The 16,161-nt window shown below is 37.5% G+C and overlaps 1 protein-coding gene across 1 annotated transcript; it reads left to right on the plus strand.

Annotated features, from left to right (window-relative positions):
- Positions 1–4,143: 4,143 nt before the first annotated feature.
- On the plus strand, positions 4,144–10,013 carry LOC149024209 (transcription factor TGA9-like). The gene is made up of 10 exons (XM_089144520.1): positions 4,144–4,262; positions 4,410–4,498; positions 4,879–4,955; positions 5,187–5,387; positions 6,263–6,310; positions 6,446–6,505; positions 6,611–6,688; positions 7,136–7,753; positions 9,350–9,492; positions 9,567–10,013. Exons 1-10 carry the CDS (start codon positions 4,150–4,152, stop codon positions 9,652–9,654), a joined length of 1,515 nt encoding a protein of 504 aa, XP_089000646.1. The 5' UTR covers positions 4,144–4,149; the 3' UTR covers positions 9,655–10,013.
- The last annotated feature ends 6,148 nt before the right edge of the window (positions 10,014–16,161 follow it).

The following is a 16,161-nucleotide window of genomic DNA, read 5'->3' on the forward strand; positions in this document are numbered from 1 at the left end:
TAAAACTTGTGTGGAGGCTAAGTTAACCGAAATGCCTCACAAGACTATGGATAGAAAGAGTGATCTCTTGGAATTGATCCATAGTGACTTAAGTGACTATAAGTCACATGAGTCAAGGGGAGGAAACAATTATGTTATCACCTTCATAAATGATTATTCTAGATATACCATGTTATTTTGGCTCAAATCAAAGGATGATGCCAGAAAGACATTTATATCTTACAAAATGGAAGTTGAAAATCAACTTGGCAAGAGATTAAAAGACTTAGAACCGATAAAGGGACTGAGTATTTTAATCTTGATAAGTTTTGTAAGGAAAATGGGATTATCCATGAAAATAACGCTCTGTACCAACCGGAATCAAATGGGGTAGCGGAAAGGAAAAATAGATCTCTCTTAAAGAGACGATGAACTCCATGTTGTTGAGTTCTAATGTACCACTTGATGTGCGGGGAAAGCCATGTTGACATCTTGTTATCTTTAAAAAAGAATAAGGTGTACAATGGTAAAAGGAGGCATATACGCCTTAGACACAATCTTGTGTGACAGTACATAGATGAAGAAATGATAGCTATCGATTATGTGAAGTCAGAAAGGAATCAAGCTGACATGTTCACAAAGGCTGTCAAAAACTTGTGTATTGCATCTACAGGAATGGGGTTAATGCTTAATCCTCGGGTCACATGATGGATACCCTACCTATGTGAAGAGGCTAAATACATGAATTAGGTTCAAGGGGTACAAACAAAGTCATGGGAAGACCATTTCAGTAGTACTATTTATAATTATTCCATTCTAGGGTGTAGATGAAGGTAATATTACTACCACAAGGGTAAGGTTGAGCGAAGCTCTTAATTAGTCTAATCCCAAGGAATGTGGGGGTGTGTTAGTTGTGGTGCACATCAGAGACTAACCTAAGTGGATGTAGGTGGTTTGGCCGCCGCCAATGAGAACTTATAGGCGAGTTTTTTAAACATTCATGATTCCAGGATAAGGGACATGGCCGGTTCAAAAGTCCAATGTGTAGTATAAAAGGTAGCTCCAAAAGTCGACCTTTAGGACATGGATGATGGGGCGATCAGCTACACTAATTAGGAAAGGTTCAAGGAGTCTGACTCTACCCGTACCCTGTAGCGCGACTCATTAGACCTAGTGTAGGTTCAAGTCCGAAAGACACCTACAACGATGTGTCCTTTAGTGTCTAATAAAGTCACAACACGAATCCTTTTTTGCAATTTTGAAACTTGTGGGGGATTGTTAGGTTTTTTATTAAAAATCTATATTATCTATATTAAGTTTCAAAATTAGCTTTTACATTTCTTTTATTTAATTATTTTGTTAGTGTGTGGGACTCATGAGGTAAGGGTGGTATAGAGGCACCATGAGTAAAGGAGGCCCTTCATGACCTTGGTTATGAGGCTCCTCATGATATTGGTCATGGGTCTTAATGGTCTTGATCATGGTGGTGTGGTGGGGTTACTTGAAGGGTGGAATTTACTTCAATTCTAACTCTTGACCATCAATTCTCATTTCAACTTCATGACAATTACCATGAGTTGGGTTGAGGTTATTGAATGGATTAAATCCAATTCATTGCCTTAAGAATCCTAAGGGGTGTAAGGTGAGGTTTGGGCCTATATAAACCCAAGCCTTCCTTGCATGTGGTGTGCAATTGAGACACTCCTCACACTTGCATAATTTGTGTTACAAAGTTAATTTCTTTCTTTGAATTTGTCTAAGTGTTGTGCTCTAGCTTTTGGCTCCTTGAAGGGACTAGAAGAACTACCTAATCTTCTAGTTGGAGGTTGCTTTATCTTAGAGGTGGTGGTGCGAAGAACCCTTGGTAGTAGGGTGCATCAATTACCTTAAAGACATCACTCAAGGTGTGACTCAACCTCATTGATTAGTGGTTTGTTCGTTTGCAACATCAAGCTCTCCGGATTAGCTAAGGATCTTCATCTCTCAATTGTATTGCAATTTCATTTTTTGTGTTTTGAAGAATTTGTAATACAATTACCCCAACACCCACACTCAACTCTTTCACTAACTTAGCAAATGTAGCCTTCAATGATAATAGTTGAAGGGACTTGAACCTAAATGATATATGTAACTGCAGTTAATTAATATAATTTTCCCTTTCATAAATTTTAAAGGAAAAAAGAAAAAAAAAAAAGAAAAAGACACAAGATACAAAAAATGTCAAAGATTGAGATGCCACACTGAATCCCTGACCTATTAAGATCCATCAAGTCGGAAATCTAAGATTGTATTCGTTTCTCACATGAATTTTTGTTTGTTGTTGTGCAGACATCTTTCTTATGTCTCTCAGATCAATGATATATTGTTTTCCCCCTCAAATATAACTGATGTGATTTTTCCCCTCTTTGTAATCATAGACTTACATGTCACTATCTTAGAGCCACTCAGGTAGATACCACCGGATGGGTCCTCCCACATGAATATTATGCCTTTAAGTTTCATAATTGGTAAGTTGTTAGATGGGGTTTTGACCAATCTACGATCATGTACATTTTATTCTAATTGTATGGAATCCAAACCCAAAGGGTTTAAAGGTGTTGCCATGGTTGAATAGAACTCTCAATTTAGGAATCTAATGGGTCTTTTTGTATTTGGAATCTAGAACAGCTTCTTACAGTTTTCTTCTATACGAAGGACTTGCTCTAAAGTTTATCAGGCTAGTCACATAATTGGTAATGAGCTTATCTAATCTATAACAGCTTTATATCTAATTCAACCTTTTATCTTTTTGCCAATCATTGGAATGAGGAAAAATATTTTCTAGGAAGGTAAGGGAAGAATATTATCTTTCTTTCTAGTTGATGAATAAAGAATAAAGTAATAAACATTAAATATTTCTACCTATCTCTTTCAAATGGGTATGAGTTCATGAACTATAATGACTTGTGGATGTATTTCTGGCAAAAGTAGTGATAGCCTCTCATAGAAGCTACAAGTTCAAAGAGGCTTTGAGTTAGAAGCTTCTTTCTTCAACACTTTCTGCTTCTCCTGCCATCTTTTAAACCTACGGATTCTCAATCCTTGTAACTAATTCGATGATGAACAAGAAAAACTAATCACCTATTAATATCTATGTCCTAAGACGTCTCTCTTTCTTTGGGGAAGATATATAATTTATAATTTATAATTGAGATATAATAAATCATTCAAAATTCCTCCTAAAAGAATTCTTTTTATTAAAGCTTGTTTGGTGATGACAAGGAATGGATGTTGACCTATTAACAATGGGATAATACTAAACAAATCCATCTAAGGGGTAGGATTTAAAATACAAGTGGATTTGCTTGTGGACGATTATTGAAGTGTTTTAACTCGAGAAGGTATTAACCAAAAATAAATAAATAAATTTATTCTCAAAGGTCACCCCTTAAGGGTTATACAACAAGACAAATCCTCGAACTTTTTTTCTTGTTTTTCCCTTTCATTGCGTTTTCTTTTCTTTTGTTCAAAGAAAACCTTGTCTCATTATATCATCCGCTATATATATTTTTTTTGTTCTAATTTTTAAAACTCTGAATAGCCTATTCAAAAAGAAAAAGAAAAAAAAGAAAAGAAGAGCCCATCAACGGCCAATGGAATGGCATGGTCGGTTTAAGATGGCAGTGGAGTAGGAGTCAGTGGTTTTAGTGTTTTCCTTGCCAAAAGAACCTTTCTTTTTCTCCTTTAACTTGTTTTTCTTGTTTGCTTCTTCTCCTTTTCACTCTCTCTCTTTCTCTCTCTCTTGTTAGTAAGTTTGTCCTTTCAAAGATCTTGAGTGTACTGTACGTCTGTACCTATGGATGATTCTCATTTCTGAAATTTTTTACTGCAGAAGGTAATAAAGTAACCCTGCATAATCAGGATTTTTTCCCCTCTCCAAAGAGAGAGAGAGAGATGAATACTGAACAATAATTAAAAGGTGCATGCCTGATGGCCAGCAGAGAATTGAAAGAACTGAACCCTCATGCCTCATGTACCTAAACTTGAAAAGAAGGATACGATCCTTTGTTCATCTGAATATATTTCTCTCAGTTGGGTTTTCCTATAGAAGAGGACTCGTTCTTCCAGCATCTTTCTTCTCCTCTAAACTGTTTCTGCAACTTTTTCTAAGATGGTTTGAAGTTTTTTTGCATGGAGAGTCATAGAGTAGGAGAGAGTACTGGTCTATCAGGTTCAGGATCTTCAAATCAACATATACCATATGCAGTTATACAAGGGATCGGCCTTCCAGCAACCAATTTCATGTACCATTCTCAAATCTCCTCATAATTCCTCTCTATCTCAAAACCATTACTGGGATTTCTTCTCTCTCTAATCAACTTTCCCATTATAACTTCTTTTCTTTGCTAATCATTTTTTTTTCTGATGTTATCTACATGGGTTTCTTTCAGTAATCAACAAGGATCTTCGTTTGATTTTGGAGATTTGGAAGAGGCAATCGTTCTTCAAGGAGTCAAGCTTGGTGATGATGCAAAAAAATGTACTTCTTATAGTTCTTTATCATTACTGCTTCTATGACGTTTACTAAGGATTACCAACTCCAAAAGCAAACACACAGTTGTGGGAAAGAGAGAGAGAGAGAGAGAGAGAGAGAGAGAGATTAGTAACAGGTTTGAATTTGTCTACAGTGGCATCAAGGTGGTTTGCTTTTTCCAATACTGTAATCATTCTGGTACAGGAACTTGAATACTGTGTGGCATCAAACATGGAAACCTGGACCAGTGAATACTGAAAAATGATTTTACTGACTCTCTTAACTGCAGAGCAGAAAAGAGAATAAATTCCTTCTTTTTTTATATTAGAAAAAAATCACAAGTCTTTATTTGATGATTCTCAAGATTTTGGTTGTGATTTTTGCAGCTTTTTTCACTACCAGGCCAGCTGCTACTCTGGAGATGTTCCCTTCATGGCCAATGAGATTCCAGCAAACTTCCAGAGTACTTACTTTTCCTTCGACTAAAAAGACTCTCCCTTTTTATCATTCTGATATTGGGTTCTTGAATCTTGATAATCAAATGTGCTTCTTCGTCTGAAATTCTCATCTGGGTAACTCATGAAAAAGCAGTAAAGTGAGTTCAAATATGAATCCAATGATTTTTGTAATATTCTCTATCAAATGCTTACTAGAAAATGTTTTCTGTCTTTCTTTCTTTTCATTTTGGTTTCAGGGAAGTTCAAAGTCCGAAGAAGAAAGCAGTGGTTCAGGATCGGCTCACAGCACTGATGCCCAGTTTGAACCAGAATCTACTATCACTAACAAGGCATTAAAGCAAGCTCTTGATCAGCAGCCGCTTCAGCTACAGCAAGTAGAGATGGCAAGTGATATCTTTAGAACTAGACCAGCATCTGATCAACAATCCAAACCATCGGTAAAGGTTCCAAATTACTGTTGTTATGAATTATGATCTCATTAAAAAAAAAAAAAAAAAAAAAGAGTGGAAAAGGTGGCATCTTTTGGGGTTAATTACACTGTTTCTGGACCTGTAAACTGGGAAACTGTGCCTCTACAAATCCCAAGAACCATCAGAGAATCAATAAAATTGCAGACATTTTCTTACCAAAAAATAAAATTGCAGACATTCTTTTTCTGTTGGTTGTCTGATTAGAAGAAAAAAAATGTCTGAAGTATAGGAATGAAAAGGTTCACGATTCGTCCCAGAATATGCATTCTTTTGAAAGCAGTCACTGTTTCATTATCTAATATCTTTGTTTACCACTGAAGACCTTTTCTGTCTGATCTGTAGAACCGAAGAAAATGGCTCCTTTTTCATTGTTTCTCATACCCATCATATCATATCTGTCTTGAAAGCTATATTCTCTTGAAAACCCAAATCACCAAGTTCCAAGAGGGCCTACCATTTGTTGCTGTAACTCTGTAAGGGTCATAAATTAGCAAATTTCATATCATTCTTGAATTCTTGAAGGAAAATTTTCATTTAATGACAAATTAGCCATTGAAATTCAAAATATCAGGCTCTGGAGTCATGTTTGAATCAAAATTCATGGAGAAATCTGGATTTTTGTCTTCCTTTTTTCTTTGTTAAAAAAATATGAAAATGGAAAATGGTCAACCAATGGTGTGCACCAACTACTGTGGACTTTCCACATGGGCTTGCCAGTCCAAAATACCCAATTTCCTCTTACAACAAAAACTGCCTAGAAAGCCTGTAAGGAACTTCTCCTTTGATGAGTTTAGATCAATTTAGCTTTTAAACCAAATTTATTTCTTTTCTCAATGTTGCAGAGAAAGGGCTCACCTAGTTCAACTTCAGAAAAAATCCTTGATGCAAAGGTCAATAACTTGTGATAATTTTTCTTCAATTGTTCTTGTATTTTATTAATATAACTAATTAAGAATCACTCCTTATTGACTTTTGAAGCTGAAATTACCAAATGTTGTTTGAATATTTGGGTTTACTTGTTTCAGACGTTGAGACGTTTAGCACAGAATAGAGAAGCAGCAAAGAAGAGTAGACTCAGAAAAAAGGTGCTTCAGCAAATAAAAATTAGCGGGTTTTCATCTGTTTTCCCATTTATTTGTCTTCTTCTTCTTGTTCTTGTTGCTCTAACCCTTATTTTTTTTTCTGGACAGGCTTATGTTCAGCAGCTAGAATCTAGTAGGATCAAGCTTACTCAACTAGAACAAGAACTACAACGAGCCAAATCCCAGGTTTTGAAATTAAAAATGTTGAAAATTACATTATTTTATTTTTTTTCACTTGATGGAATTGAATGAATCTCAGCCACTAACATACAAGTCTGGAATATCAGCCATTTGTGCATAGGGGATTGTGCTCTCTTTACGCTCACTTCATCACATATTTAAAAGTTTCACCTTTGGTCTACTTTCTCGTTGCTTAGAGGTAGGCCTCCTAGTAAATGTGTGACAGAAAAGTATAAGGGGAGCACAATCCTCTAATTGATTGAATGTTCATAGTTTTTCTGAAAAAATATAACAGAAACATTAAAGAGGATATAGATTTAATATTTTATAAATTTAGGGATGTATTATATATAAAATTTGATGAAGAATATATGAATTCATGCAAATTTAAATTTATGGAGATGGTTTGTTAACGGGTCCCATATTCTGCTGGGGTGGTGGTGGTGGTGTTAGGGTTTGTTGTTGGGAATGGGAGGTGGAGGTGGAGGTGGAGGTGGAGGTGGTGGAAACATCAGGTCCGGTGCTGCTGCATTATTCGACATGGAATATGGAAGATGGTTAGAAGACGAGCACCGGCACATGTCGGAGCTCCAGACAGCTTTGCAGGCTCACCTACCGGACGGTGAGCTAAGAGTGTTGGTGGACAGATACTTATCTCACTACGATGAGATCTTCCATCTAAAGGGTATTGCCGCGAAAGCCGACGTGTTCCACCTGATAAACGGAATGTGGATAACTCCGGCGGAGCGTTGGTTCCTCTGGATGGGTGGCTTCCGACCATCTGAACTGATTAAGATATTGATGGCACAGTTGGATGCATTCACGGAGCAGCAGTTGATGGGGATTTGTAGTTTGAAGCAGTCCTCACAGCAAGCAGAGGAGGCATTATCTCAGGGGTTGGAGCAGCTCCACCAGTCTCTAGCTGATACCATTGCTTCAGAGCCTCCTCCTCTATCTCTGGGTGATGGAACCACCATCACCATCGCCAACAATGTTGCTGTTGCTGACTATATGGGTCAAATGGCTCTTGCTGTCTCCAAACTCTCCAACCTTGAAGGTTTCGTCCGTCAGGTAACTGCCATATATGCACTCCACCTTTTGATCTATCTCTCTTGCTAATTGTCTTTACTCACTATTTTGATGAGTTCTTAACCAAAAAAAAAAAAAAAAAAAAAAAAAAAAAAAAAAAAACTATTTTGATGAGTTTGGATATCCTCCACTTGGAAATTGGAAGGGCTATATATCCTAATAAATTTTCAATGAGTTATAATACTATATATGATGTTCCAATTTAAGGATACTCTTTGGATTTATGCTAGCTAGTTTTGGAGGAGAATATAATATTACTAAGTAACTCATTGGACATTTATTGAGAAATTTACCAAGGAGATGAGGCAAATACACCATTTGGGTAGTTGATTAATTATGTGAACACTGGTCCGGATGATTTTGTGTTTTTACAATTTAAAAATAAATTTTTGATTAAAAAAGATTTATTTTTTTATTTTATAATTAGAATTAGGATAAAGAGTCCACTCTATATGAGGTGGAGAGAAATCTCCACCTTACATAAAGTTGGAGAAGGCAGGCAAGGAATTCCACTCTATATGAGGTGGAGACTTGTCGTCTCACATGAAGCAATTGTACACTAAAACAAGAGCCTAGATTATGCTTTTGTACAATGAAGTACATGACACACTAGGGGTTAATGATATAAAATCAATTATATATGGGACCTACACTAGAGCGATTTCATTTCCAAGACATTGATTGGCTTCTAAGGTATCTTGTACCTCATATATAAACTTGAACTTATAAAGTATTTTCCATATCTATATTTATTTATTTATTTGTGAAGCAACAACAAGTTTAAAATGTTTCATTAGAAGCCAATCTCTTTTCAGATTATATTTCACAAAAGAAAAAAATAAATTAAAAATTAAAAATTAAAAATCTCATCAGATATTTTGGAATAAGCTTAATTAGTCGGTGTCACTTGTTACTTGTCCAATATTTGGTCAAGAATTATTATCTTTTAAAAGGAAAAAGTAAGTATAAAAACCCATATAGGACTTTAAAATCCTTAATTAACATTGTAACAACATCAAAACATCCTAATCAAAAGTTAGTAAGAAAAGGACCCAACCCATGGCACGATGTGTATATCAATATTTTTTATTAAATTAGAAAAAATCCCTTCTTTTTTTTCGGATTTCTTATTGGAAGAGTTCTTGTCTTGTAAGTAAGATAATATGCTTTCAACCCTTAAGACCCGTTTGAAGTTGAACAACTCCAATTAAGTAGTGGTTCATGACTTTGGTTGAATCCGGACAAACATGTCACTTTCTTTTCTGAACTTATTCCCTTCTCTTTCGATCTTTCAATTTTTATTTTTTTCATCATCTCCGAATTAATGAGGAGAGTAGTACATGAGGTGGTAGTGGAACCCATGAATTACTCTTTAACATATATAAGAGGTGAAGTTTTGAAGGGTCTTGCTTCATGGTGCGTCTGACGTAATGATTCTCTTGTGGTGCCACGTTGATGCATGTCATGTAAATTTCATTAAATTCTAAGTCGCTCAAAGCGTTACATGGGTTGCACCACTAAAACAAGTTCCAAACTTGAAATGGTGGGTCACCTCATGCATTGTTTTTGTTCTCTCAGGCTGATAATTTGAGACAGCAAACACTTCACCAGATTTGTCGGCTTCTGACCATTCGACAAGCAGCGAAATGTTTTCTGGCAATCGGAGAGTACTACAATAGGTTACGAGCCCTTAGTTCACTCTGGGCAACCCGCTCTCTAGAGTAAGCTTCTTTCTTTTTCTTCTTCTCCTCTCTCTCTCTGTGGGTTTAACTAATGTTGTTGACAAAACATGCAGGAACATGCTAGGGGATGATAGCTCTTGCCAGACAACAACAGAGTTGCAAATGGTTCAACATGCCCAAGCTCATTTTTCAAACTACTGATGTAATTAATCACCAGTAAGAAGACATCTCCCTGTTTGAGCAAGCAAAGCAACGTGAAATCTACTTTCTTGTTCGATTTTGGCAGTGGACTCTTCAAGCAATACAATACGAGAGAAACAAAGAGAAGAAAGAGACACAGATGTTTCTTGTCCTTTTTGTTCCTTTTAAAGAAAATTATATAGTTAAAATATGTTAACATGTAAAAATGTAACTAATCAATGTCATATTAGTGGAAATAATCTGGATTCCACGTCCTCGTTCCTTCACCAAAGCTCCACCGGTGTGATTTCATAATCACTAGGAAAAGGAATAGATTCTACAACCCAAATGCCGTGTGGAAAGGATGGTCAGGAGATCTAAAGCAAGGAACTCCTTTCCTACGTTTCTAGGAGAGAGGGAGAGAGAGAGATAGAAGCCACCTCTATTTTTGGAAAACTCATGCACGAATGAATCACTCATTATCTTGTAATATCAAGTGTTGCAGTGGTTACAAATATATAACCTATATTTGTAACCACCCTAAAAGTGATTTTTCAGATTTGCCCTTGGGCATTTAATTTATTAATATAATTAATAAATCTCAACATCTCCTACTTGCACAAGGGCAAGCGTTAATCTCTCTGTCATAGTGTGTCCCAGACACCCATGTATATCCCAGATATACACATTCAATCTCTCTGCTATGTATCCCAGATAAATAGACCTCTTGTGTCCCAGACACACATGTATATCCCAGATATACATATATTGATCTCTTTACTATGTATCCCAGATACATAGACCACTTGTGTCCCAGACACTCACATCCACAAGTCATATTGGCAAAATGAGTTGTGCGACCAGTGATATACCTGTATGCATGAGCCCCAAACTAGAAACCTTCCCAGAAGATCAGAATGGCACATCACTCAAAGAAACATATCAAATAAGCATTGGTATACCACAATGTCCTAGGTTTATTCAAACTCATCAGACTAAAGATATCTCGATCCCTCTGAGAGATCACCTTCTGTCCTTAAAATGTTCATTATTGTAACACATACAGTTGGCGTCAGCAAACACTTTTAGGTTGCAGTTGAATCAAACCTTTCAGCAAACACTTTTAGGGTGCAGTTGAATCAAACATTTCCTTTCACCCCAGACCATCACTACACTTAGGATTGACTCCTTTCCCGGTAATGCCCCTTTAGATCGAATCAATCATGACCATAGGTAACACCCCCAAAGTAGTCACATCATCCATTCATTTCATGATGTCATCTAAAGTCACTAAGAACACTAATGGACCATAAAGGTCCAGGACTCACACAATGAAAGGAGCAGGGATCCATCATCTCATTTCCAATGATCGCTAAGTACACATAGTATGATATACGTGCTATGGTGGAGCATTCTATATACAATAGAACGTATGTCCATCTCAACACCATACAGGTCTTAGTCTAGTCGCAACCTCTTGCACCTAACCTGAGTTTCTTTATTGTCGCCACCCTAGTGCCACATAAAGTACTCGCACCTGGCTCCTATAGGCAACATGAATAGTGGGAACATTCATGTCGATTCTCTTCATAATAGAGAAACTCATCTTGACTCCAAATCAAGGTGACATCATGATTATGAACTGACCTACACGAAGTCATTCACAATCCATCTCATCTTTGCTCGCCTCCAAAGCGCCAGAGGTGAATGCCCGTGTGAGTGAGCCATTCTCTTGCCTATTCACATTTCTCGTTTTATGCTAGAAGAACACAATCACACAGAAAGTGGAAACATAAATGTTGTAATGAACTCATATTACTCAATAATAAGAAAGTTTTAGTACAAAAGTAAGTCACAATCTACGCAAGCCCAATGATTTTATATGAGAAATAAAAACATCCTTGGCTATAGGTTTGGTAAGAGGGTCAGCTACCATCTAACTAGTAGATATGTGCTTAAGTATAACTTTCTTCCTTGATATAATGTCTCTAACAAAATGATATCTCAACTGTATGTGTTTGGTCTTCCCATGATACTTGGGGTCCTTGACATAGCTAAGAGCTATCGTACTCTCATAGTAGACAATGGCAGCCTTTTTGGATGTTATCACAAATCTAGTATGTCGTAGGAATCTCCTCAACCAAACAGCCTCTTGAACTGCAGCGGAGCATGCCACATACTCTGCTTCCATGGTCGAGAGGGATACATCATCATATTAAAAGATACGTCATAACATCACATGATCAAGTGTATAAGTAAATGACAAGAATGAAATAGACATGATAGATAAAGTAAATAAACATGGTGCTACTGTCATAAGGTAACTACAGTAGTCATATATATCTAAGTACAACCAATAAGTTGAGCCTACTAAGTTGCCAACATCAATGTAACAATCACATAGTCTATGTCATATGGATATAACAGTCCTTACCTTAAGCTACGATGATGATAATCCAAAGGCCACAAAAGAATGATCCAAATATGATATTAAGACCCTAGACAAACATAAATGAAAGATTATAAAAGAAATCGGAAAAATCGGAGGTCGAACGGATCAAATCAGCATAACACACAATTCACCAACTCATTGGTAGACTGACTTGGTCGACTAACGACCAATCAGTCGACCAAATGAATAGTGCCTGAAACCAAATAGTGATTTTTGGCTCAAAGTCAATCTTCTCGGGCTCGGATCAATCCGAAACTTGGAGGGATTCATTGTAATAGTATAAGAACACTACATAACAAGAATTAGCCTAATCCAATGGCCAAATTGAAAACCCCCAAATTGAGACCCTATGTTCTAAAGACAAGAATCATAGCATGACTTGAAATCAAATGAAATTGCATTGGAATTGAATGAATTAGCTAGGGGAATTGATGGGCAATGGATTAGAAACATATGCTAGCCTAGAGCATAGACGTTGCACACTATATACCTCAGTTAGAATAAGAACACATGAAGTTAAGAAGAAGATCAAAGTAACGCATATACAAGGATTGAAATGAGGGCATGGCATCAATGTAAATAGAATGAGATCAATGATTAGCTAAGAGTGAACACTTGGACTGATGGTTGCAAGGTTGCAGCATCAGCTCCAAGGTTGTAACAACAAGAAAAGAAAAGAAAAGGAGTAGAATAGAGAGTGAGAGTGATGAGTCATACCTTGAATGTGCAAATGGAGACAAGAGACAATGATTGCAATGATTGGGGGCAAGAATCCTTCACAAACACCAAGAGAGTGCCTTGGGAAGCTCCACTCTCGTTCTCAGTGGCCTAAATGAGTATAATAGGGTTCAAAACACGAGAACCACTTTAATAGAGAGAGGAATATCCAAAAAGCATCTTATTCTCGGATTTGTACAACCATTGGTCGACTGGCTTTGGTCGACTGACTTAGTCGACCAAGCATGTACATCAGGCTTGAATCAGGGATTTGGAAGGCTATACGGGTCCGAATTGAGTGGGGTTTTCTCCTACAAGTCAATCAACAAGTCAATTTCCAGAAATACCTTCGAATTGAGCACAGGAGTTCATTACGTCCACCAACTAAGGTCATCTTCTTCAGGCTGCAGATTCAAAACAATCACTAACAATGCATCCAAGTATGGAGCACCATCAACCATATCCATGGGTTTCGGGTCAAATACCGTGTCTTCTACAGAGAGGGCCCATAGAGACATCTTCCTTCACTTCGGGACATGGATCCACCCTAAGGGAAAGGTCTGACATGACTTCCTAAGGCTTTCAAAGATAGTAACACTGAAATTAAGGTCCAACATCAAGGTCTAGCATCAAACAAGTTTTTCTTCACCCAAAACAAATAGGGTGTCCTGGCTAGGTTTGGGCCGAATTTCACAATTACAACACTTGCTAGCAACATCATAGTCTCTTTTTACCCATTTCTTTCCCAAAATCCCTCTTTTGAAAATCTTCTCTCATTTTCAAACCACAGAGTTTCGACTTCAAATTAATTCCTACATATTTCGGGCGTTGTCTCAACCCGAACGCTAGGAGGTTGGTTGTGTGAGTGCGAACTCCTCGCTCCAATCTAGTAATAATTCCAGTTCGATTCACTTGTGGCCGATCGTGCCGACCATCTCTTCTTGGCAATTCTCCAGTTCTTAGCTCTCAAGATCTACCTCTTCGGGGATCTTGCCTGTAATTTTGACCTTTAGGCGGTTGCCTATCTCCCTATTGAGAATGTCCTCGAGCAGGAGATAGATGTATACTCGTTCCTCGTGTACGCCTTCAATCTTCTTTCTGATCATGAAGATTAGAAGCCTGGGGAGATACTACCTGTCTCGTTATCGTACTAAGCGTCTATTGCATCTCCAGAAATTGCAACTGCATTTGATTCATCTGCTCCTGAAGATTGTTTGGGTTGTTAAGATGTTCATCTCCAACCACTCTATCTTCACGAGCCTCTCGAACACGACTTCCTTTAGGAACATCTCCTTCTTGGATGCCTCCTCCTAGAGGAGGTTGATAATCTTGAAGCCTTTGGGTCACAGCTATTGCTGTTGCTGCCTCTGATCTGGTAACCATGACTTTCTAAAGCGTTTCCCACAAACGGCGCCAAATGATGTGTTCAAAATCTTCTTAGCCCTAATATGCTTGAAGAAACACCTGCAAAACAATATTAGATGTGGCTCGACCGTGGGGTCGGGATGCCACCTCCGAAGGCTAAGTCAGTTAATGAACTGTTCACAAAACTTTGCCTAATTGCAGAGCATAAATTGAATATGATTGTAAAAGAAACAATTTAGATACCTTGTTTGCGCATAGGTCATTGGTTTATATAGCCTTTGCCTCTCTCTCAATCCCAATCGTTGGATTCATCTGCATCCTCTCTTGACCACCGTTGGATCTTTAGGGTTTTACCCTATTTATTCGTTGTGGTGGGTAGTTACCAATCTTGGCACAATCCCCACTTTGTATCAATGGAAGTTACCTATTGTGACTTGATCATGTATCCCGCAATCTTTGGAATCACGTTTGTACCATGTAACCGTCAAACTATTCATCCGTGTACAAGTGCTGAGACCTGGTCAGGACCGGTCCCGATCACGTTAAGGCTAATGTCACTATGTATTCTGACTCGACCATGGTCCAACTGGGATCAATGACCCGAACCCGAATCAACCGGGTTTGGTACTATTCTTCCTATATCATGTACCATCTTGGATTTGTTTATTTCTTTCGGTTTCTTTTCTTCTTTAACTGAATTTGTAGAATTCCATCATTTGGGTTCTTCTTTTATGGCACTTCTCTCCCCCCTTTTATTTATGTCGGGAATCTTTGGCACTATAAATTAATCGAACCTTCCCCAATCATTCCAGTTCTTGACTATTTGGTGCTTACAAATTTTTCTTCTTCTTAGTTATACGTAGAGAAATAGAAATGACGAAAGCTTGAAATTAGGGCAGAGCATGAGTTGCTACAATCATTTGGTCTTCTACTCTTCTACCTTCCCTTTCCCTTCCCTTTCAAAAGTAATCTCATCATGGAAGTCCCTCTGAGATGAGACCAAAACGTCGCCAATGCATTCCGCGCGAGAGAGAGAGTTGTAAGGATTGGGTATGGATGCTCTAAATGGGGGTAGATTGGTCATTGTACTATAATGAGGGTAATATGGTCATTTTATTCATGACTTAACAGCATCTTAAATGAAATGTTAGGAGTATGCAACTTGTAATTTTGAGAGTGTGCAATCTGTAATTTAGTGCACTAAAGCGTGCAATCCGTAATTTACTCTTCTTCTTTTATTTTTTTCCCCTTAAAACAATATATTCTAGCTCATCAAATTTGTTAACAGTGCAATGCTTTTTGATAAGAGAACAAAAGTTGGATCAAATTCAAGAAGCATGGCTTTCCTGAGTGGCCCTAGCTTCAAGAGGTATTTGGAGGTACTTATGTAACCGGAAGGGGCAGCAACTACTAACATTTCACTGCGCCATATGGATGCAACTAACTTAGACACGGATCAGGATGTCTTAGTGGTTGGTGAATCCAACTTAGGTGGAGATGGCATAGAGATAATGTCTGAACCACGTAATGATGTGACCTCTACTACCTCTTAGATGCTGACACCGTGGATCTGTCCCTCCTATAACAAGGTCCCCAACGCAATGAGGAAAAGGAGGAAGAGCAGAGCAATTAAAGTGTACTTTAATCAATTTCAGATATGATGAAGGAGAAGGTTGTAAAGTATTAAAGGGGCTCTGGTGATCAACCTAACACACAATATATAGTATTGCAAAGGCTATTGAGGTGTTGTTGAACACTGGGTCCCAACCACCAGTTAGATTGGTTTATTTGGAACAGTTTAACATGATTTGATTTGATGAACTTGTTGAGTGTTTGTATGGATATTGATATTTGGATGGTACTGTTTTTATTGTTTATTTGACTACGTTTGTATGTGTGTTTGCTGCATTACATTTGGATAATTTGGTTATGTTTGCTTAGATACTAATAAGATGAATGTTTGTCAAGTACGTTTGAATGTATGTTTGTTCAAG

Source organism: Hakea prostrata, chromosome 2 (assembly GCF_041222555.1).
Source record: "Hakea prostrata isolate BN-2017 chromosome 2, UWA_Hpros_2, whole genome shotgun sequence".
In the NCBI taxonomy this organism is placed as follows: Eukaryota; Viridiplantae; Streptophyta; class Magnoliopsida; order Proteales; family Proteaceae; genus Hakea; species Hakea prostrata.

Bases quoted from the DNA above. Each gene is read 5' to 3' on its own strand.
- LOC149024209 (XM_089144520.1), top strand. From the start codon at position 4,150: ATGGAGAGTCATAGAGTAGGAGAGAGTACTGGTCTATCAGGTTCAGGA. The intron at 4,499-4,878 runs GTACTTCTTATA...TGATTTTTGCAG, and splicing joins TGGTGATGATGCAAAAAAAT to CTTTTTTCACTACCAGGCCA. The intron at 5,388-6,262 runs GTAAAGGTTCCA...TCAATGTTGCAG, and splicing joins ATCAACAATCCAAACCATCG to AGAAAGGGCTCACCTAGTTC.